Source organism: Ambystoma mexicanum, chromosome 13, assembly GCF_040938575.1.
Source record: "Ambystoma mexicanum isolate Mex_15411 chromosome 13, UKY_AmexF1_1, whole genome shotgun sequence".
Classification (NCBI taxonomy): Eukaryota; Metazoa; Chordata; class Amphibia; order Caudata; family Ambystomatidae; genus Ambystoma; species Ambystoma mexicanum.
The window spans coordinates 606,681,056-606,702,666 of NC_090938.1; the positions used below are offsets into that span (position 1 = coordinate 606,681,056).

The 21,611-nt window shown below is 45.9% G+C and overlaps 1 protein-coding gene across 9 annotated transcripts in view; it reads left to right on the top strand.

Annotated features, from left to right (window-relative positions):
- LOC138521540 (signal transducer and activator of transcription 5B) overlaps positions 1 to 21,611 on the top strand; it is a 1,967,228-nt gene that overhangs the window by 1,915,483 nt on the left and 30,134 nt on the right. For all 9 annotated transcript variants that reach the window (XM_069634461.1, XM_069634460.1, XM_069634455.1 and 6 more), the window contains one exon: positions 18,592 to 18,696. In XM_069634461.1, coding sequence (XP_069490562.1) covers positions 18,592 to 18,696 — 105 coding nt within the window. The remainder of the gene's footprint in view (positions 1 to 18,591; positions 18,697 to 21,611) is intronic.

Consider the following 21,611-nt stretch of genomic DNA (forward strand, 5'->3'; position numbering starts at 1 on the left):
AAGAGCAGTAAAATGTCATTTTAAAAAGTAGAGGAGCACCGCTTCTGCCCACTTCGACCACTGCCCTTAACAATCAAATATTGCAGCTAGTGGCAGAGGCAGCAAGGCACTCCGACTGGCGTAGAGGGCTGCCACCCCCTTGCTCCCTGCTCAAATTGTCCACCAAATTAGTAAGAGATTTCAAAACGGTTAAGAGGGCAGTCACAAAATGGCAAAGCCTTACTGATCACAAAGCCAGTCCGGTCTGTTCTAGTGGATGAGCATTCTATATTCAAAATTCCCCTGTCGTCAAACCGACAGACACTTGATAATTGAGCCGGTGCTGTATTACACTCTCTGAAAAAAGAGAGGTACAGGTGCCCCTCTCCAGAATGAACGCGGTCCGATGACCTGTTGTATGGGAAGGTACCCACTCGAGAGTCTGCAGGCACGTTTTAGCTCACTGTACCTGTCACAAAGGAGGAATAACCATTTGCATATCAGTCTTTTTCCCACCCACAAGGGCAGTCCAGCACCGAAATGCCAGGCAATCCTCCTTTGAACAAGAGTACCAACAGCAACCCCACACACGTGTTTCGGCCTGGTTGGGCCTCATCAGTGAGGTGGATCTGATGAGCTATTTTTTGATTACACAGACACAGACCCAATCCGCTCTAGCCACCACAGGGCTCACACAGTGCACTAGACTTAGTGAGTAGTTTTAATGCAGGGCGAGTACCATTTGCATGATACTCGACCTTGCTGGCAAGTATGGGGATGTTAGAAACTTATTTTTCATTTACTTTATTTGCAGTAAATGGCAAATACAGTTTTCACTGTGCATGCTTGACAGCATTGCAGCAAATATGAAGTGTGTTTATGGCGACATGTACTGTTTTACAAAAAGCACTGGTAAATGTTTTGTCACCAGTGTGAGAAACGTGAAGGTGTCTCACTTACTAGTCCCCGGGGATCTGTCATCCAGGTGGCCAGGACACGGCCATTGCTATTAGATACAGTTCCTGGGGATGGACCAGTGCGGGAGGATCATCTGGATGGGGGGTCCTCGAGGAGTGGCAGTGTGACGCCGATGGGTGAGACGCAGTACCCCTTCCCTATATCACCGTTTCCTCATCCTACCCCATAGGCTATTCAGAAGTTCTACCACCCCCCCTCCAACACAAACACTTTCCTACATCTTGACAAACAACGAACTAACACCTGAGCCGTTTACCTGACATGTCCCAACACAAGGGTCAGGCAGAGTCAGGCAATTGACAAAAACTACACACACCTGACAGCCCTTTCCCTTCACCACAGGGATAAAAGGCTGAGCACAAAAGCACACTTCGAGCAAGGCCAAACGCACGAGGAAGCAGCTATTCCAGACCAGCAGTACAAACGGAGAAGAAAGGCGCCGAGACCTGAGAGGATGACAAGGAGGGAATTGCCCTTGCCCTTTTCAACCCAGACCTGCAAAGCCTCAGTGAAGAAATCACAAGACTGGGATTTACAGCTGGCATGTGGTGTTTGTTTGTTTATTTGGTAATGCGCACCGAACCCTTAGGTAACTGGGCGCAACAGGTACAAGGATACATAAAGCCTAGTTGCACATAGGAGTAAATACAGTAAGGCGAATGCAAGCATGTACAATGTAAGGCAAAATAGGTTACATACATAGGCCGATACATGGGTATAGGTAGCAGAGTATTCAAGAGGGATCAAATGTCATTAGATTGCAGCCAGTTGAGGGTATTGCACCTAAAGCTGAGGTAGGACTGGTCAGTTCTGAGGGCTAGAGGTAATGCATTCCAGGACTGTGCAGCTTTCACAGGAAAGCTGCAGCTTTCACAGGAAAGCTGCATCCTCCAGATTTTTTAACCTTAAATCTGGGGGTCTCAAGGCAATAGGTGTTGGCTGCTCTGGAGGGGCGCGTCGAGGTTCTTCTAACCATTCTCTCTGTAAGGTATGGGGGTGCTGCATTGTTAAGGCATTTAAAGATAAGTGATACTGTTTTTAGTAAGATCCTATCACTTCTCTTTAGCCAACAGTGTTCTCTTCTAATATTGGAGATGTGTTCTCTATTAGGTATATTTAGGGCCGTTCTAAGTTTGTTGTTCTGTAATGTTTGGATTTTGTCAAGGATATATTTGTTGGCTCCTAGGTATAGGGTGTTACAATAATCCAATTTCGACAGTATTAAGGCATTGGCAAGGGTGATGCAACTAGTTTTAGATAGAAATGGTCTGCAGGCCCTAATAAGCTTGCATGTGTAAGCGGTGGAGGATGCCATGCAGTTAACTTGTTTTCTAAGAGTTAAGGTGGAATCGAGGTAGAAACCTAGCGTTTTTACCTCTTTAACTACTTTGATTGTGTTGCCATCTATGTTGAATGCAGAATAGTTAGAATTTAGTCTTTTTAGGTTGGCGTTGGATCTCGGTTTTATCGTCATTCAGGCAGAGGCCATGGGATGCCATCCATGCCTAAATGATGATGTATATTTCATTTACCAAGGCCGTATCCTTGTCGAAATTGCCCGAAAGGGGAATGAGGATCTGGGTGGCATCCGCATAATTTGTGTAGGTGACACCCAGTCTGTCCAATTTGTCGAATAGGGGCTTGGTATATATGTTATACATGGTAGGCGAGACACATGATCCTTGGGGGACGCCACATGTAGTCTGGATCGGGTCTGCCGATGCCACAAGGGAAAAGACTCTCATTGATCTATTTTCTAAAAAAGTACTGGACCCAAGCTATAGCATGGCTCGAGAAGTGGGCTGCCGACGCTAGGTGTTTGCATAAGACTACATGGTCCACCAAGTCGAAGGCTGCCGACAGGTCAAGGAGGAGCAGCATGGCCGTTTTGCTTTATCCTTGAGCTCGTCGATTTGTGTTTTTAGTTCAATTAATGCCATTTACGTGCCATGTTGTGTCCTGAATCCGGATTGGCGGGAGCCTAGTAGGTTTGCTTCAAGGTAATTCTGAATTTGCAGGTACGCTACTCTGTCAATTATTTTAAGGAGAAAAGGTACTGTGGTGATGGGTCTGTAATTTGTAGGGCTGCAAGGGTTTAGGGTCTGTTTCTTGAGCAGGGGTAGAACCCAGGACCCTTTTAGGTTACTTGGGACAGTCTTGGTCCTAAATGAGGCATTAATTAGATTTCAGATGAAAGGCACTAGATCTCTTGCGGCATCTTTAATTATTTGGGCAGGGCACTTGTCACCCTGACAGTTGGATGGTTTCAGAGATGATCTGATTTTCTCATTTTCCAAGATAGAGACTTTAGTGAATCTAAATGGTGCTGGGGTGCTGGTAGCTTCGATAGTGGTAGTAGGTTGCTTTTCAGTAGGGAGCAGGTAGGCTTTTTTGTTGGCAATTTTGATTTGTAATGAGGTTATTTTGTTGGCCAGGGCATTCTGAATGCTAGTACACCATTGTTTGTCTTTGGGTGGGAATGGGGGATTCCATTTCCCGGAGGATCACGAAAAGTTCCTTAGTATTAGAATTAACCTTGGATATTCTTTCATTGAAAAGGTCTTTTATGGTCAGAATTTTTTTTTGTGTGTGTGTGTGTAGTTATTAGCAAAGTGGGTTAGTTATTTGTTTTCAACCAATGGGGTAGGTAATTTTCTTTTTTGAAGTCTCAGTTCTTTGAGGTGCGCCTGTTGTTTGCTTTCACAATGTAACAGATGTCAACAGTGCATGGGGGCCTCCCGCATTGATATCCCAGACAGGAAGGCATGCTTGCTACTGTGGTACCGTCCTTGACTCCAGAGGCAAAACAAGGCAACGGCTTCAGCACAGCCGGTGAGTCGGAGAGAGCTGATAGCAAACCGGACTGTGTTGAGCCCAAGGTTGCGAAAGGCAACATTGTATGGACTTGTGAACAAAGAACTTGTGTGTGTTTAAGCCTGATAGAAAGTCCGCTGGAGGACCTGCTGCAGAGTGGTCAGGTGCCACGGGGGCGCTCATTCGAAGGACTCTGGCTGGTCCCCTTTGATGAAACAACAAGTGCCACAAGGCTCTAGGAGAGACCGGCGTGAGGAGTCGGAGGGGTCATACAAGGGTCTAGTCAAACCCCTTGTACAATCCAAAGTCTCTGAAACATTGAAAGCAAAGTGAAGTGCATTAACAGAACTGGGTGTAGCCTGGCTGATGCTTTAAGGAAAGCCTGACTGAGGCTGAGGCCTGAACTTAGGTAAGAAGGGAATCCAAGTGGTCTCAAGGGACTGTTTTATGAACGGTGCCCAGTGTGAACCCGACAGTTGGATTCCAAAAGAAAGCTAACGGAAGGGAACCCCACTTTCTGATGAGAATGAGCCAATCATGAATTGTTTAAGAATGGCTGCGTGAACTTGACGGAGGGATGTGAACTGTGTATTTGGCAAACGTGATCCTGGCTGAGGGATGCCTGCAAATCAAGGTGAATAGGAATGCACCCGCAGCGCTGTATCGACAAGAATGAATTCGGTCGAAGGATGTCCACAGTGAATGATTGTTTAAAAATATATTAAGACTCTCAAATCTTGCCAATGGTGATATTGTGAAAAGAAGGCCGTAATGAACCCGACAGAGGGAGGCCCACGTGGCAAGAAGGATCGGAGCCCGGCAGAGGCGGATTCCTAAAGCGAAGAGTAATCGCCCATGAAGAGTTATTGAAGGAACTTTTTGTTTATTGTTTATGGCACATGAAGTCCTCTGAGGCAAGAGACTTTGTGTGAAAGAGACTTGACCACAGAAGGCCCTAATATTTTGGAAACAAATTGTAACCCCATACTAGCGGGGTCCAGGAGTGTGCTGTACTCAAAGGTCCTGCCTTGTCCAGTCCTAAAAACGTGGGGAAGGGAGACCCAGCCATACCATCCTGACTTATCATTTGGTTAACACTTCTGTCTTTTCTTGAGAACATTATCCCACACTATTTTGTAACTTAGTTGTAAGGTTTGGCAATAGTTTTTTTTTTAGTATAGGCCCTTTTTATTTGACAAGACGCCACTAGGACTGCATTATTATTTTTTGATGGCCGTAGCTTGCTCCCATCTTGGTGTAGATTAGACGTTTTTCTAACCCATTTATACAGTTTAATAAACACCCTTGAACTGTGATAATTTGTGTCTGTCTTTACTGTTGCCACCATGTGTTCTTCACAGCAGTCACCTCTCATCAAATAAAGTCAAAAATGCCCAATAAACGCTGAAAAGGCTAAAAAAATACTTTGGACCACACTCTTTAGACCAATCCAGACAAATGGGGCCAATTAGGCCTCTTCTCAATGCCCGCTTTCCAATGCCCAATTCCCAAGCACCCCAAAAACCTAGACAGAACGCCCAACCAGATCAAGTAAAGGATCTCAATAAGGGGCAAAGGCAGATGGGCGTGGGCAATACAGTAGGTGATACAATGGGTTCTACCCCTCGTTATCCAGATAATTTAGTGTAGCAGGCCCTAGCCAGTCCCTACCTTGCGCCAAAGCTGCACCACAGCACCTCTACCAGCAATTATGAAAGCTCCTCTGTTGTTCTCGTTCTCAATCTGGCACTTGCCATGTCACAGCCTGTCGTGAAATATCATGATGAGCTGCTGCTCCTAACAGCCTGCAGCGCCAAACAGCCGCCCTTGACCTGCCAGACTTCACTGCTCCGGGTTGCCTCTATGCACTATATGGCGCTGGGGGGGTGACCAATAACGTGGGTCCTCTGCTGGATAACTGGAGCCTTGCCTGCGGCTCCAAACAGCTGCCCTTGACCTGCCAGGTTTTTATTAATGGTTATTTCTGTATGACAATCAATTGAATTGCTGTTGTATCAGCCAGCATATGTCTCTTTTGGAGAAGGATTCAACAAATACAATTGGATACATACAGTATATTTGCAAGAATATATTGCATTGCTGTTTCCCAGATTTTTCCCTGTAATGTTTTCTTCCCCCCCTGGTCCATGACTTGCCCAGACTAGATGATGGCTTGTTCTTTTGAATACGTGTGAAACTGTCTGCTGTTTTCCCATCCCTGCCCTACTTAATCATTTGATTGTCTGCATTTATCCTTTTGTATAATGTGGGTTTCCTACGGTACACCCATACATTTTTAAGATTTGCCAGCACTGGCCAGTTTTCACTTAAGGCATGTTTTAGTTGGGGCTATATTTCTGGCATTGAGGCATCACAGGGGTAGATAACGAGCAAATGCTGCAACCCCGCACCTACATGATATTATACAAATAGGTATTAGTGTTTGGCTGGATAATAAAGAAAGCAACAAGTTGGAAGTGGCATAGCATCATCATATAAACAGAGTCTGAAAATATGGGAAGTGATGGAAGCCTTAACGTTTTCCTTCAGATTGTAATGTTCAAAGGAACCAGTCGCGTTACCCTCGCCTGTCAAGCTATGTTCGTTGGTTCAAAGTTGTAAGAGAAAGACACAATCATTAAGAACAAAGCTAAAGGTAGATTTAGTGGATTCAACAATTGCTGTGCCCATACAAACTGCGCTGTAATCATGAAAAAACTATTCTGCGGCTGCTCACTATTGTTAGGATTTAAACAGAGGCAAATCATATTCTCAAACTGTAGTATTATTCAAATAGAATCTTACCACTCAATTCGCAAACATAAAATGTTAACTAAACAAAATGAATGGTCTTAATATCGTGAACATATTCGAGTTTTCTAATACTGACTTGACCATCTGATCTCATGACTTGATTCCTCAGATTGATAACCTGCACAAAAGTTCAAAGGTACTATTCATTCACTTTGTGACACAATCATTTATTATTCAGTGCTTGAAACAGCTGAAAAGTGTTTCAATCTTCACAGAGCTCTTTTTCAAAGCTTTCTTAAATAATTCACAGCCCATTTTCTGATTAACTACAGAGTTAACAATTCTCCATGCGTGAGATGATTTTTCCTGATTGGTCGTTTGTGCCATTCATCCCCTTACTCCTCCGCAGCCTTACAGACATTGGCCTCTGTCTGAGCCAGCATCTTTGGTGCTTATAGCATTGGTGCTGCTGACGTTGTACATAAACGGCCTCTGGGCTGAGACCTTTGGATTTTGTGCAAGAGTACTCCTTTGAGGAATCCTGGTACTATAGCCATGATAGGGCTCCTCAGTTTAAGAAATGGAGAGCTATCTTTCAGGAGGAGGAGGAAGGGGAATAAGATGAGATTCCCTGTGGGCCTGAGCCTTTAATGGTAGTACCGGAATCTGAGAGTTCCCTTCTGCTGTTACATGTGGATCTACAATAAACTAGTGGGCAGGATGCATCTCCAGATTCTGATATAGACAGAGATCCACTATCAGCTGTGGGTGAAAACTTTGTCTCTTTTTGGGCTGTAGTGTCAAGAGAGGTAGACATAGGAAACCCCTACTCAAACCTTGATAGGCATTCTCCAGTGTAAAGTTTCCTTCTGCCCTTTAGTGGAGCGTTTACCAAAAAACTGCTGCTGTTTTAGACCAAACCGGCCTCAATCCAAGTTGTAAATAAGGGCCCAGTACAAAAACAAAGGGCCGGAGCGGAGGACACCCTTCTGTTAAAAGACTTGCTATTTGGGCTGTAAAAGCAGTTGCAAGGGCAACAGCCTTTCCTCTCATATCAAATCAAAAAAGCCAGCTGTATGGTTGTGAAGACTAACACTTAGGACTCTTACTGCATCATGCACCATAACAGGTTATTCACATGGCCTGTGGGAAGCGGCAGAGATTTCTTATGATCAACTTCACAAAAGACGCAGGGTTTGTTTAGACAATTTGTTCAGGACTGTAAAGATACACGCAGAAATAAACTGGGAACTGGACTACACAGCAGGGATTGTTTGGGGCGTGCCATTGGCAGCCATATTAAAGTGCCACTCCTGAACCAAGACAGCAGATTTTACTAAAGATCTCCACTTAAAATTCCTTCAATGCTGTTCACTGACACAGGCCCATTTGGCACTATAGCTGATGAGAGAATGCAGAAATGCAAGGCCTCACGTCCAACAGCTAAGTCCTTGAGTCTGTTGGGGCCTTTTTTCCTGCTTTGGCGGAGGGTGGTATCAGCCGTATTCTTTTACCCATGAGGAGTATGGGATTTTTGCAGTAGTGTCTGCCTCAACAGCAGGGGGAAATGTGCATTCTCCAGCATTGGATCTTTCATAGATTCACATGCTTGAATATTCCCTGTAGTCAGACTGGCAATCCTCTGTAATTTAAATAATTATAAACTTTATTTAAAACTTTTGCTTAACGAAATGCTACACACCCAGCCCCGTAGGGCCTATGTAGCCTCTCACTTGTGCAGTCCATCCTCCTCCTTTGGTCCTTTTAGACCCTAACTAATGAGGTGGCAGGGCTTAAGCTCCACCCCAGTCAGCCATCTTCAGATTTTTTTTACTGTGGCATACTGAACAGGGGAATCCTCTTGAGCTCTCTGAGCTTTATTCACTTTTACCACATAAAATCATACGTTTCTCTACTTAGAGTACTTTTTGCCCTTTATTGGGACTGTGCCTTCACTGGCTTAGTGTTCCTGGGCTCGGCATTCTTTTTTTCCCCAACAAAAACGTTGAGTGTTGGTCTACCTAGCTTCACCTTATGGCAGAAACAAAACTGCAGGCTGCCAAGGAGAAAACCTCCCTTTTCAGGGACTGCAGCAAATGTGGCAAGAGGTTAATCTTTATTAGAGATCCTCACAAATATTGTATTTACTGCCTCTACCCTCATGAAATTCAGTCCTGCAAAATGTGTCGAATCTTCTCCAAAAAGACTCTGGACGACACATAGAAAACTCCTGCTACATCTAGAAAGCAGGCAAATGTCTTCTGATGAACAATCTTCAACTTCCACCAGGCAGACTGAGAAGCAGACTCCAAAGAGGAGAGCTTCATCAGTGGACAGGATGGAGTCTCCACACCCCCCAAGGCATAGAAGAGGAGTGAAAAATCCATTCTGGAGGCAGAAAAAGCTTCGACAGACCTGGAATCACAGACTCTGCAACTAGTGTGCTTAGAAGGTACAGCACAGCTGTCCCCTATAACTGAGATGGCAGAATTACCAGACATCATCCTACAGGAGGAGTTGTCAGAAAGGGAGGAGCCACAGCCAGTGCAGCCTAAGGAACACAGTCCACACTGGTAACCAGTCATGGAGGACATGGAAGATCCCTTCGACCCGGCTCTGATGCAGTCTATGCACAGAATAAGGGAGGTGTTTCAGAGGAGACAAAGGGCAAGGTTGCTTGCTACCCAACCAGATCAAGAGGGCAGACCCTCGCGAAGCAGACCTAGGCAGGCTGAGCTAGAAGCAGGTCCCCCAGGGCCCACGTCCCGCATAATTCACCACCTAGACATCAGTCGTCGTCTGCCAGCTGCCATCAGAGGCAGTGATCTCAATACAGTGGGTCACCCAGACCTCAGAGAAGGAGACACTCTCCATCCCCACCACGTTCCTCACCTCAAAGGACCAGAGAACCCAGACCGCCATCTATCATCACAACCTCGGAATGGCCTGCCCACCCCACGGAAGACCTGAGGGAACCGGATGATCCTTTCAGAGAGTTTTCAGATATGGCCATGCATGTCGAACAACCAGAGGGGGGTGAATTAACACATGATACGCCCGAGACACACCCATACGATTCGGAATCAATCATGATCAAAAAGCAAAAGAAGCACAACTCTCCGGGGGGAGCCTCCCCTCCGGATAATGTTGTCTCGTTTCACTCTACTATCTCAAAGTCGGTGGACATTTTCAAAATTCAAGTAGCTTCAGAAGAAAAGGCATTAGTCCTCTTTGAACATAGGGACAAGAGACGCTGGACAGTAACCACAATCCCAATATTGGATACACTTTGGGAAGCAGGGGGAAAGATTCTGGCCACCCCTCTCTCCACGCCAGCACTGGTGGCAAGGCCGTAGAAAAAATATAAGGCTTGCGATTCAGCACCATTGTGCCTAAGAGATCACCCTAAGCAGCGAGCAAAAGACTGCACAACCCAGCCGCTGTTCTTACAGCTCCACCTGATAAGGAGGGACACAAACTATAGAGGCGATGAGGAGAAAGGTCTCAGCATCCGCTTCATTGGCTGTAAGGACTAGTAACGCCATGGCGATGATGGCCAGGTTGGACAGAGAACTTCGGCTCTGCATGTCGTGCTTAGTGTGAAGCAACCAAACCAAAGAGGTGGGGGGATTTAAACTGTTTGATCAAACTGCCCCCCTAACTTTAGGTACACCTAGATATCTTAAACTAAAGAATTGGTCAACAGTATGTTGTCACAGGGTATGATATCCCACCTTGCTTACAAGAAAGCTAAAGGGGAAAAGCGATCAAATTCCCATTAGTGAAGCACCTGCCAGATGAGTTCCAGGAGGAAGCTGAGGCCATAGTCACAGATGGCGAGGCTGTCTCGGACCACACGATGGACACCTCAGTGGACACAGCCCATTGCGGCTTTAGACAAATAGTACATGGCACAGTCTTGCAGCCTGAGGCCTGGATAAAGACCATTAGCTTTAGACCGGAAGTACAGGCTCACATTTTAGACATGCCGTTAGACGGCCAGGAACTATTTGGGAAGAAAATAGACCACTACTTGAAAGGTATCAAGTTGGACACGGATACCGCTGGGTCCATCAGTTCCCTAAGGGACAAAGAAAAAGAGTGCCGCCCTTTTAGCTTTTTTTTAGGCTCCAGCTCCAAATACAGGTCGTACAGCAGGTCCTTCCAGGGGCAGGCACCATCATCAGGCTCCTACCAAACGGGAGACAGATACCAACAAAGTTCCATGAGGTATCGGAACCAAAGAGGCAAGAGGGAATCTCGCCAGGGCAGAGGCCAGGCCAAGAAAAATGGACTCCGGGTCAACGCACCACCCGCATCGCACCCAAGTGGGAGGACACATAACCCAACACATGAGACAATGGGACACCATCCCTTCAGACAAGTGGGTCCTACAGGTGGTAAAAATGGGGCCATACCAAAGACTTCATGCAGCAACCTTCTTGAATGAGGAACACACACCTGCTACAACAACTGTGTGTAGAGGTCGACAAACTAATGCAAAATGCTGAGATAGAGCGTTCCCCGCTCCAACAATAAGGGAAGAGTTTTTACTCACACTTCTTCCTGATAAGGAAAAAGAATGGGCAGTGGTGCCCCGATACTGGATTTAAGGGCCCTCAAAAAATGTGTACGCGCCTCAAATTCAAAATGACATCTCTCCAGCTAGTCCTCCAATGGTTCAAAAAGGGTGATTTTCTGGCCACATTAGATCTAGAAGACCCCTACTTTTCATGTTCCCATCCATCCCTCCCACAGGCAGTTCCTTCGATTCTCTGTCGGCAAACAACACTTCCAAGGTGCTCCCCTTTGAGCTCAAATCGGCACAGCAAGTCTTCACAAAATGTCTAGTGCCAGTTGCCATCCATCACAGATGATTGGGTGTACAAGTTTTTCCATACCTAGACAACGGTCTCATAAAGGGCGTTCCCTAAAAGCAGCGTCGGAGACAGTGAGAAGACGACAACCCTACTTCAAAATCTAGGCTTCTCGATCAACGAAGACAAGTCCTCTCCCATCCCAGCTCAAACATCCACCTTCTTAGGGGCAGATCTAGATACTAGAGCCCCCAGGGTTTGCCCATCTCCAGACAGGGTGACAGCAATGAAAAGTCTTGTCGCATGGTTCCAAAGGAAGACAAGCTCCACTGTAAGACAATGCAAATCCCTATTTGGCATGATGTCCTGTTATTCCTTGTGCCCAATTGCAGGCTGAAGATGAGGAGCTGGATAGGCAACAGCGGATCATGGGAGGACATTGTGCACCTCACGCTAACTTTCTACTAGGCCTTGAAATGGTGGGCCAAGGACACCAATCTACTACAGAGCATGCCTTTCCAAATACCCACATCCACTCTACTCTTAAGGACGGAAGCCTTGCTGTCGAGATGGGGTTCTCACTTGGGCGATCAACAAGCCAGTAGGGTGTGTGGAACTCATGGCCATCCGATGGGCATTGAGATCTTTACTGCTGGTACTCACCGGGCAGGTGGTGACGGTGCAACGGACAACACCACATTGATGCACTACACAAACAAACAAGGGGGCACAGAATCCAGCATCATGTCTCCAGAGTTGCAAAGAATCTGGAATTGGGCATTGCCACACAGGATCCACATGAGGGCAGAACATCTTGCCGGAAAGGACAAACTACTGGCGGACAAGCTCAGCAGGCAATTCCTGCAATTCCACAAATGGGAACTGGACAAGCTGTTCCACAGGTGAGGGAAACCCAAGATAGACCAATTCGCAACATTTGTATAACAGAAAATGAAATCATTTCGCTTCCAGGCCCAGAGAAATTCTCCCTCCGGGGACGCGTTCTTGGTGGACTGGAGGGGGAAGTTCCTTTGCAGCTTCCCTCCAACACCTTTAATTCCACGTGTGCTCCGCAGAATGAACGAACAACCATGCACCATGATCATGATAGCCCAAACATGGGCACATCAAATATGGTACACTGCACTCCTTCAACTAGCACTGGAGACCCCATCGTCTCCAACCACATCCACTCCGACTGTTGCAGCACAAGGGCAAGTTGCTCCGCCACAACCCGGCCAGTCTGTATCTCAGGGATTGGTTCCTCAGCAGCGAAAATTCCACAGCCTCGCACTTGACTCAGAGTGCTGGGGCATACTCCGAACAGCCAGGGCTCCGTCCACAAGGCAAACATATGCCAAAAGGGGAAAGCTCTTCTGGGTGTGGTGCGCAGGGACGAGTACAGATCCTCTCCTCATCGGTTGAACAAATCTTGCCTTACCTGTTAAAGTTGGCAAAAAGTGTATTAGTGCTCTCATCCATTAAGGCTCTCCTTTTCGTCATCTCCGCTTATACCACTTAACCTCATCAAGACTCTCTGGTCTCGGATCCGGCAGTCAAAGCCTTCCTGAAAGGTTTGATGCACACCTTCCCCAGAGAAAGTAAAGCCATTTCTTCCTGGAGTCTTAACACGGTTCTGGCAGCGCTGATGAGGGTCCCCTACGAACCTATGCACAGATGTGACATAAAGTTTCTCTGCTGAAAGACAGCCTTTTTAGTGGCCATCATGTCAGCCAGACGCATTATGGAACTACAGACACTTTCCATCAAACCACCATTTGCCATCTTTCAAAATGATAGTGATCCTCCAACCTCACCCTAAATTCATTCCTAAGGTCATGTCTGAGTCTGTTCTGTCGGAGCAGATTGTATTACCTATATTCTTCAGCAACCATACAACTACAGCTGAGCAAACACTACATTCATTGGACGTGGCTAGAAAACTAACGTTCTACATAGAAAGGACAAAATACTTCAGAGCCTCCAAACACGGTCTGGCACGTTGGGTCTCCAGCTGCATTACCCACTGCCACCAAATAAGAAACATCCCACTACCGTCCACACCAACAGCACACTCCACCATAGCTAGAATGGTTTGGCAGTGTTCCAAGCAGGGGTGTCTCTAAAAGACTTATGTCGTTTCAGCCACATGAAGTACACACCACACGTTAGCCCGGCATTACTGCTCGGAAGAGGATAGCAGAAGGGAAACAGCAGTAGGACAGACAGTGCTTCAGCACCTATTTGCTTAAGGTAGGAGCAGCCTAATATTCTTTAAATGTTCTCTCCTTATCCTGCCGTGTTACGTGTACTATGCTAGGGTAATTTTCTCTAAGTGAGTTCTTCGACAGTTATGGGTAGCTTTACACTAATAGACGGGTTATATATATATTGCATATATATTTATACAAACGTCTTGCTATCAGACACGTTCATACTACTTTAACTGCTTTGTATTCTATTCAAGCATGTGAATCTATGAAAGATCCAATGCTGGAGAAGTCTTATTTACTTACTGTATTTCTCCAGCATTGGAATCTTTTTTAAAGATTAACATGCGCCCACCCTCCTCCCCTGTGGAGAGGCTGCTCCTTTTCTCCAGTCAGTCATCAACTGTCAGCCTTCACGGTTCACAATCTGAAGATGGCTGACTGGGGTGGAGCGCAAGCCCTGCCACCTCATTGATTAGGATATAAAAGGACCAAAGGAGGTGGAGGGACTGCACAAGTGAGGTTACACAGTCCCAATGGGTCTGGATTTGTAGCATTTCCTTAAGGAAAGGTTTTTCATATAGTTAGAATTATTTAAATTACAGAGGATTCCCAGTCCGACGACAGGGAACATTCAAGCATGTGAATCTACGAAAGATACCAATGTTGGAGGAATACAGTTACAGGTAAACATCTAAGACTTCCACACTCAGGGGGACCATGGTGCTCACAAACCAAAAGGCACTCCTGTAGTGTCACCAGGTTCAGCAGCTCCAAAACAAATTTAATTCATGACTCACTTGGCCATTGCTAATCTCTTGTGGGAGCTGCGTGGGCAGGATTGTACTCTACAATAGGGCATGACAAGAGATTTCTTCAGACATGTGGGTCTTACAAATTGTAGTCCAGGCAACTGCTTGTCATTCTTGTGAAAATTGCCCAATCCCTCCTCCCACTACTCTTTTTTTGCCTTCTCTGAAACCAGCCCTACTTGAGTAAATAGCTTCACTTCTTCTGAAATGAGTTGTGGAGTTTGTTTCCTCAGAGGAAGTCAGAGGGGGCTGGTATTCCTGCTACTTTCTAGTTAGAAAGAAGGGTGGAGACCTCAGGCCCATTCTAGATTGGTGACTCCTCAAGAAGCTTGTCCAAAAGGGCTGCTTCACGATGGTCACACTGACTCAAATGTTTCAGGCTTTTTGCTGCATGGCTCATGTATTTAGACCTGAAGAATATGTATTTTTCTCTAGCCCCATTGTGAGCATGTACCACAAGAGGAAGCCAGGGAAGGCTGGTATTCCCGCTACTTCCTAGTTATAGAGAAGGATGGAGACCTCAGACCTGTTCTAGATCTGAGACTCATAAAGAAGCTCCTCCAAAAGGACTGTTTCAAGGTGTTTCGTGTCATTCAGGCTTTTTTCTGCACGGCTCATGTATTTCGATCTACAGGATGTGTACTTTTCCCTATCCCCACCAGACTTCGGAAGTACCTTGTTTTGTGGTAGGAAGCATTATCATTTTGCAGTGCTCCCATTCGGCCCCGATAGTATTTTTGAAGTTGTGGCATTGTTGGCTATCTCTTCTCACAGGAAGAAAGTGCATGTCTTTGTACCTTGATGACTGTCTCCTGGCCGTCCTATAGGAAGAGAAGGCTTGGTTTATAAATGCTTGGCTGGTGATGCTCCTACTTAACTTAGTTCACGGATCAGGAGCCTGCCCTTTCGACGTACCCATCGATTCAATGAAGAGACCTTATTGATACAGCCATGCTTCTGACTACAAAGGTTTGGAGGCACCAGCTTCAATTCATGGGCTCCAGGGGTCTGGAACGCCCTACCACAGCCACACAGACAGCTAGCATCAGTTGCACAATTTAAGAAAGCACTGAAGACCTATCTCTTTGATGGTGGAGGAGATTAGGAAGTCTGAAGTAACCATATCAGCTTGTTCTACCTTCATGTTCTATGTGTATGTTCTTTGAGTGCCGTGAGGCCTGCAGGCGTATTGGCGCCATACAAAAACCCAATAGAATAGAAGACCCTAGGGGCAATCTGTAAAGTCCTTCATGAACCATAGATGTTTTTTCTAATGCATAGCAAATGATCACAGTTTATGTGGACAGTCCTGTATATGATATGGTATTTTATTTATAGCGCGCCCATACACAAGTGTTTATGGACAGAATCCTCCCAGAGAGAGAAAATGAGAGAGAAAGAACAAGAGAGAACAATACAATGAACAGTAGCCCCCTTCGGTACACATGGGAAGGGACTCCTGACTGGGATTTTCTTGAGGATGTTAGTGTTTATGGAGTCCTGCATCGTCATAGACTTAGAAACAAGACGTTGATGTAGCCGCTACAACTTTGGTCCCAGATCTACTGAGACACAGGAGACTTTATCGTGGTCCAACACTGGTCTATAAGGACCTGCCATGGTGGGCACCCACAACCAATCTCATTCTAGAGACCCCATTTGACAGCCATCCAGGCCACAGATGTGCCCTTGCTGTCATGAGGGGCTCTTCTGCAGGATTGTTCAGTGAGCGGTCCGTGGGACGGCCCAGAGAAGTTAATTCACATCAACATACTGGAATTTAGGGCAGTTCACCTGCTATTACAATCTGTTTTACCGTCAATCAGAGGCTAGCCTGCCCAGGTAGACTCGTCACCCTCAGCATGACTGCCATAGAACCATCTCCGGTTCCGGAAGCACCTCAAAACCTTCCTCTTTGCTTCTGCTTTCTCTCTCCCTCTTCCCTGCTAACTCTTCGCTGAAACTGCACTGTATCTGTAACTGGGCCACTCTCACCGACCCCGGTCCTGGGCCCAGCCCCTCTCCACTTGCACTGCCTCCCTGGCAACCCCTGCACTGCGGGACTGTCTCTGTATCCCTACAGCCCCCCCTTCCCAGCACTTGTCTGCACTTACCTTGCACTTGCCACCAGCTGGCCCTTTTTATTTATTTTATTCTACTTACCTTGTACTGCACTCCCCCCCCCCTCCCCTTCCCCATGCACTTTCTCCCTTCCCTCTACCCCTGCACTTGCGCGATCTGAATGACACCTGGCCTAGTAGGATCGTTGTCTGTCTTCCCCTTGTTCCCCCCTCCCTGCCTCGTCGCGCCTTGAAACACTTGTGTATAGGCGCGTTACAAATGCCATATCATATCATATATCATATATCAACAAATGGGGATTGGGGGGGCAGGCTGCTTAGTATGTGCAGGGAAGCTATGCTTCTTTGGCTCTGGCTGATCAAGAATAAGGTAATAGTGACCGTATTGCACCTTGCTTACAGTCTGAGCACTCAAGTGGATGGATTGAGTCCAATATCTCGGATTTCACACAAATGGAAGCTGAATAGGGTGATTGTAGAGAACTCTTCTGCCTGTGGTGGCGTCTTCCGATCTAGCTGTTTGCGACCAGCTTAAACAGTAAGTGTGGTATCTTCTGCTCCAAGGAATTCCCTGTGGGAGGCTCCTTGGGCAATGCACTAGGTATTCCTTCCAAGTTTAATCCTCTGTTCCCACTGATTTTTTTTAAAATGTATTTATTGTTCATTTGTTAGGCGCTTATACAATTAGCAAAAACAGTTTCAAAGCGCCCACAGGGCAACAGGGTGGGAACAGACGAAGGTAGACAATGAATTACACAAAGATAAATAATTGAATGAATAGTACAAACAAATAATGAAAATAACAGGGAGGGGGAGACAAACCTACTATGCATTGTGAGTGTTCAGAACGTGCAAGTACAGAGGGGAGTAGGGGACGGTAAGGGATAGGTGCTGGGGTGTTCATGGAGAAGTACTTGGGGTGAAGTGCTTAAGAAGAGAAGAACGTAAGTGCAACCTCCTGTGGGAGCATAAGTAAGTGCAGTAAAATAGACAGCGGCTGGGATGAGAGATGTGGGGAGTCAGGCCCCGAAGCTACATAAGGGTCCTGCACATCAGTCCTGCTACTGTATGATTACAGGACCCTCTTTCCTTCCGAAGATGGTTTTACAGTTTCATTTCCAACATGACATTTACTTGCTAGTGGTTTTCCCACTGCCTCACCCATCTAAGGCATCGGAAACATTCCACCGACTGGATCATTGGAGAGCCTTCACGTTTTATCATTCAAGGACAAATTAGGTTTGGCTGGACGTTCAGCTATTTGTGGCCTTTTCAGACCGAGAAAAGGGCAAACCTACCTCAGAACAGATCTCTGTGGATCGTGCTCTGCGTGATATTCTGAGTCTCAGACAGCCCTCAAGGTCGTCTCATAGGCATTCTTGCACACTCTACAAGGAGTCAGGCTGCTACCTCCACTTTACTTCTAGTCATCTGCTGGCAGAAACTTTGGCCTCTCTCCATACCTTCACCAAGCATGATCATTTGGATTCTTTAGCTGGCAAGGATTGCAGAGGGGTTCGGTACTGCAAAATGTGCTATTGTAGTTCCAGTCTCGTCTTCTCCCACCTCCATTGAACTAGGCACAGCTTTGTGAGTCTTCTGAAGATGAGCTGTGGGAGGAATGTATCCATCAGAAGAACAAATTACTGATGGATATGGTGCTTCCTCCCACAGATTCCTCATCGCCCTCCTGTCTACCCTACTAAGTTGAGGTTCTCAAATTGGAATGTTTTCAAGCTGTTTGTAAGACCTTTATGCATGGCAGATCTGACATTCCTTGCTGTTCCGGCGTTTAAAGGGTAGAAATTAAAGAAAATGGCTCTATGAGCTTAGAGTGTAAGTATGGATGACAGCACTTCTGGCATCAGATTGCACTGAGGAGATGTGATGGAGCTAACTTGCAGCTAAGCATAGCGCTGCCTGGTGGCTGTTCAAAACTTTCCGGAGCAGGCAGCTTCAGGTGTGTATTTCAGAAGAGGAGGATTCTCTCAGAAATATAATTATAAGAGGTGAGCAATTTGTTTATATAGCAGAGATGTGTGATGCCAAACAAATCAATCCACTTTTGGTATTAAGTTTGTGCTTGTTCACGTGTGGCGGGAAGGGGGAACAGAACCATTTTACAACATTCCTTTTTTTATTTTAGGTTTGCCAATTCCTCTGGAGAACTTTCGGCCGGAGCAAGTTACATGGATCAAGCCTCCTCACCTGCAGTGTGTACCCAGTCACATTATGGCCTGTACCCTCAAAAGTATGTGATGCATACAATTAATATGGTGCTGTTGGCCTTTTTAAAGCTGTGACCAGAAAGGAAACATATAATACCTTCTTGTTGATATTTGTTTTGTATTTCTTGCCACTGTCACATTTTGTTTCCCACCTCAACTGCAGCAATACCAATGTCGAAGTTCAGCACTTTCAGAATGCACTTAATACCGACTGGCCTGTTTGTAACTGCTCAGATGTTTTGTAGATGAGAAGCCTGAGGAATTGGGAGAAAGGGATTATCTCCACTAGTTCAGGCAGATCTCTACAGAGGGATTATTGGATTTCTTTGGAGGTGCAGCCTCTTCACTTTCACTGAAAATTTCATGGAACTCTCTTTATCAACAGACACCAAGGCAATGTGGTTTGGGCATGCAGCCATATTGCACACCCTTTAAATACTTTTGCCTCTACGATTCGTTCCCCTTCACCCCCCTTACATCCCATATATTCCTTTTTTGGCCATCCTTGGAGAATTAAATTGCAGCTGTACAATGTCTAATTTCGAAAATGGTGCCGCTGATAATTTTGTGCTGTTCATTTTTTGGTTCATGTAATGTAACCTTTCATCATCAGAGTGCTCTTTGCTGAGTTATTTTCTGAACTGCTTTTCTGCCTGCATTGTTTGGTAAACCTCTGCCACTCTCAAGTTGCCCATTTGCTTGAAGCTTGCTTAATTGTTCTTGAAAAGATTCTTGAACTTTCTAGAGAAGAGAGGATACCATAGTCTGTGTTTTCTGCACAGAAGAAAGCAGTCTAGTATGTAGGACAAAGTAATGATGTTTGGTTTGTAATACATTAGTGGTCTTAGTGCAGCCAACTAAGTCAGCTCCAAATGCACTAGTTCAGTTTATGGGGAGATGTTGCTCCATATTAGAAATCCCACCCCACATTTGGGAAAGACCTTGGAGGACTGAAAACATTAGCCATGGCATCAAGCAACATTTAGAAACCAGATTTTATAGTATCGTTGTTTGCACTGAAGAAGAAACTCTGTGTCTACTTCTCTGTATTGGTATTATACAATCCTGAGATTTAGCATGATCTGAGGGTTGTGCAGTGCTGATTCTCCTTGACCTGTCGGCAGCTTTTGACACTTTTAAACATTCAATTCTCCTTGACCTCCTCCACTCCCTAGGAATCCGTGGCTCAGTACTCAAATAGATTGCGCTCTGAAACACTTGTGTATGAGCATGATACAAATAAAATATCATATCCTATCATTGCCTCCTTCCTCAGCAACAAATCACCTTCCTCTTCCCTTTTGTCTCAACTGCTCGTGCTGTGAACACTGGAGTACCCCAAGGCGCCTGCCTCTCTGCTCTCGTTTTCAACCTCTATCTGAGCACTCTACCAGAAATCATCCGTGTGCACAACCTCTCCTGTTACAACTACGCTGACGATACCCAAATTATCCTAAGAATTCCAAAAACAAGCTATAGCCCATGTGCCGACTTTGAAGCATGTCTCAGTGACATTGACCAATGGATGACAAGAAACCACCTCCTTCTGAACCCAGATAAAACTGAAATCATGCTTTGCAGCAACACAGCCCTTCTCCCGCAACCACGCCCATGGCCTCCCTGCCTTGGCGCCCACCACCCCTTCGAAAATAGACAAAAACCTTGGCTGCACTATGCACTCAGGTCTATCCCTCTCTTGTCAGATCAATAATGTATAAAAAATCCTGTCACTATCACCTCAAACTCCTTAGACGCATTTTCCCTTACCTCACATATCCCAACAGATTAGCCGCTGTTATATCCATTGTTATGACGTGACTGGATTACGCCAACTCCTTATACCTGGGAGCACCGGCATACCAACTTAACAAACTCCAAAGAGCCCAAAACGCTGCTGCCAAACTCCTTCTCGCCCTGGGACACAGAGACCACATCTCCCCGCTCTCTGCACCCTCCACTGGCTCCCTATCAGACAAAGGGCCACCTTCAAAACCCTATGCATTACCCACCGAGCAGTGCACAAGACCGGCCCAACGTACCTACAAGAGGAGATAAAACCCTACCTCCTATCACGCACCCTAAGATCAAGCTCTGATTCCAACCTCCAATTCAACCAGGATTGGAGGATCCGCCTTCTCAACCTTGGCTCCAACTCTGTGGAACAAACTACCCCCACACATTCGACACACCCAAGACTACATGGCCTTCTGCAAAGCTCTAAAAACCTGTCTCTTAACATAATCCCTAGGACCGCTGACACCCTGCAACCTGCGGACAAATGTTTGAGGAGATACCGAGCAATGACACCACTGAAAGCGACTATTAAGTCGCTAATAAGGTCACTCTGAATGTAGCAATCGTAAAATGCGTAAATTAAATCCAGAACAAAGGGCTCGTAAGAATAAAACCTCCACCCCAAAAACTCACCTCTCCTATCGCTATGCTCATTCTCTACTCTACACCAACACACAGTAGAGCGCAGCTACACCCCTCGATCAATTTGAGGCCTAGCTGCACACATAAACTGCACACATAAGCGTCCTACACTGGCCTAACGCAGCCAGAATCCAGTCTTGGAGACCAACCTCCAGACTGCACACATTCAACTGATCTCGATATCACCACACCTAATGCTAGGATGCAGCTACCATCAGGCAATCACATCAGCTGCACGCATAATGAGTGCACCCAAGCACCCTATCACACCCTACTCTCTCGACTGTCCTGGACTACAGTCCCCGAGGGTGTTCAACCCACAAGTGCTTTGAGGTCATACCAATGATTTATAGAGTGCTATAGAAATGCCAAATAACATAACATGCTTAAATCAACACCTACAAATATATTTCCCCTGCCTGTGAAACAAAAAAGAAGGAAGGAAGAAAAGCCTTTGAGAGAATTGTTTTTCATTCTATCTTAGAAGAGCAGATGCCAGACT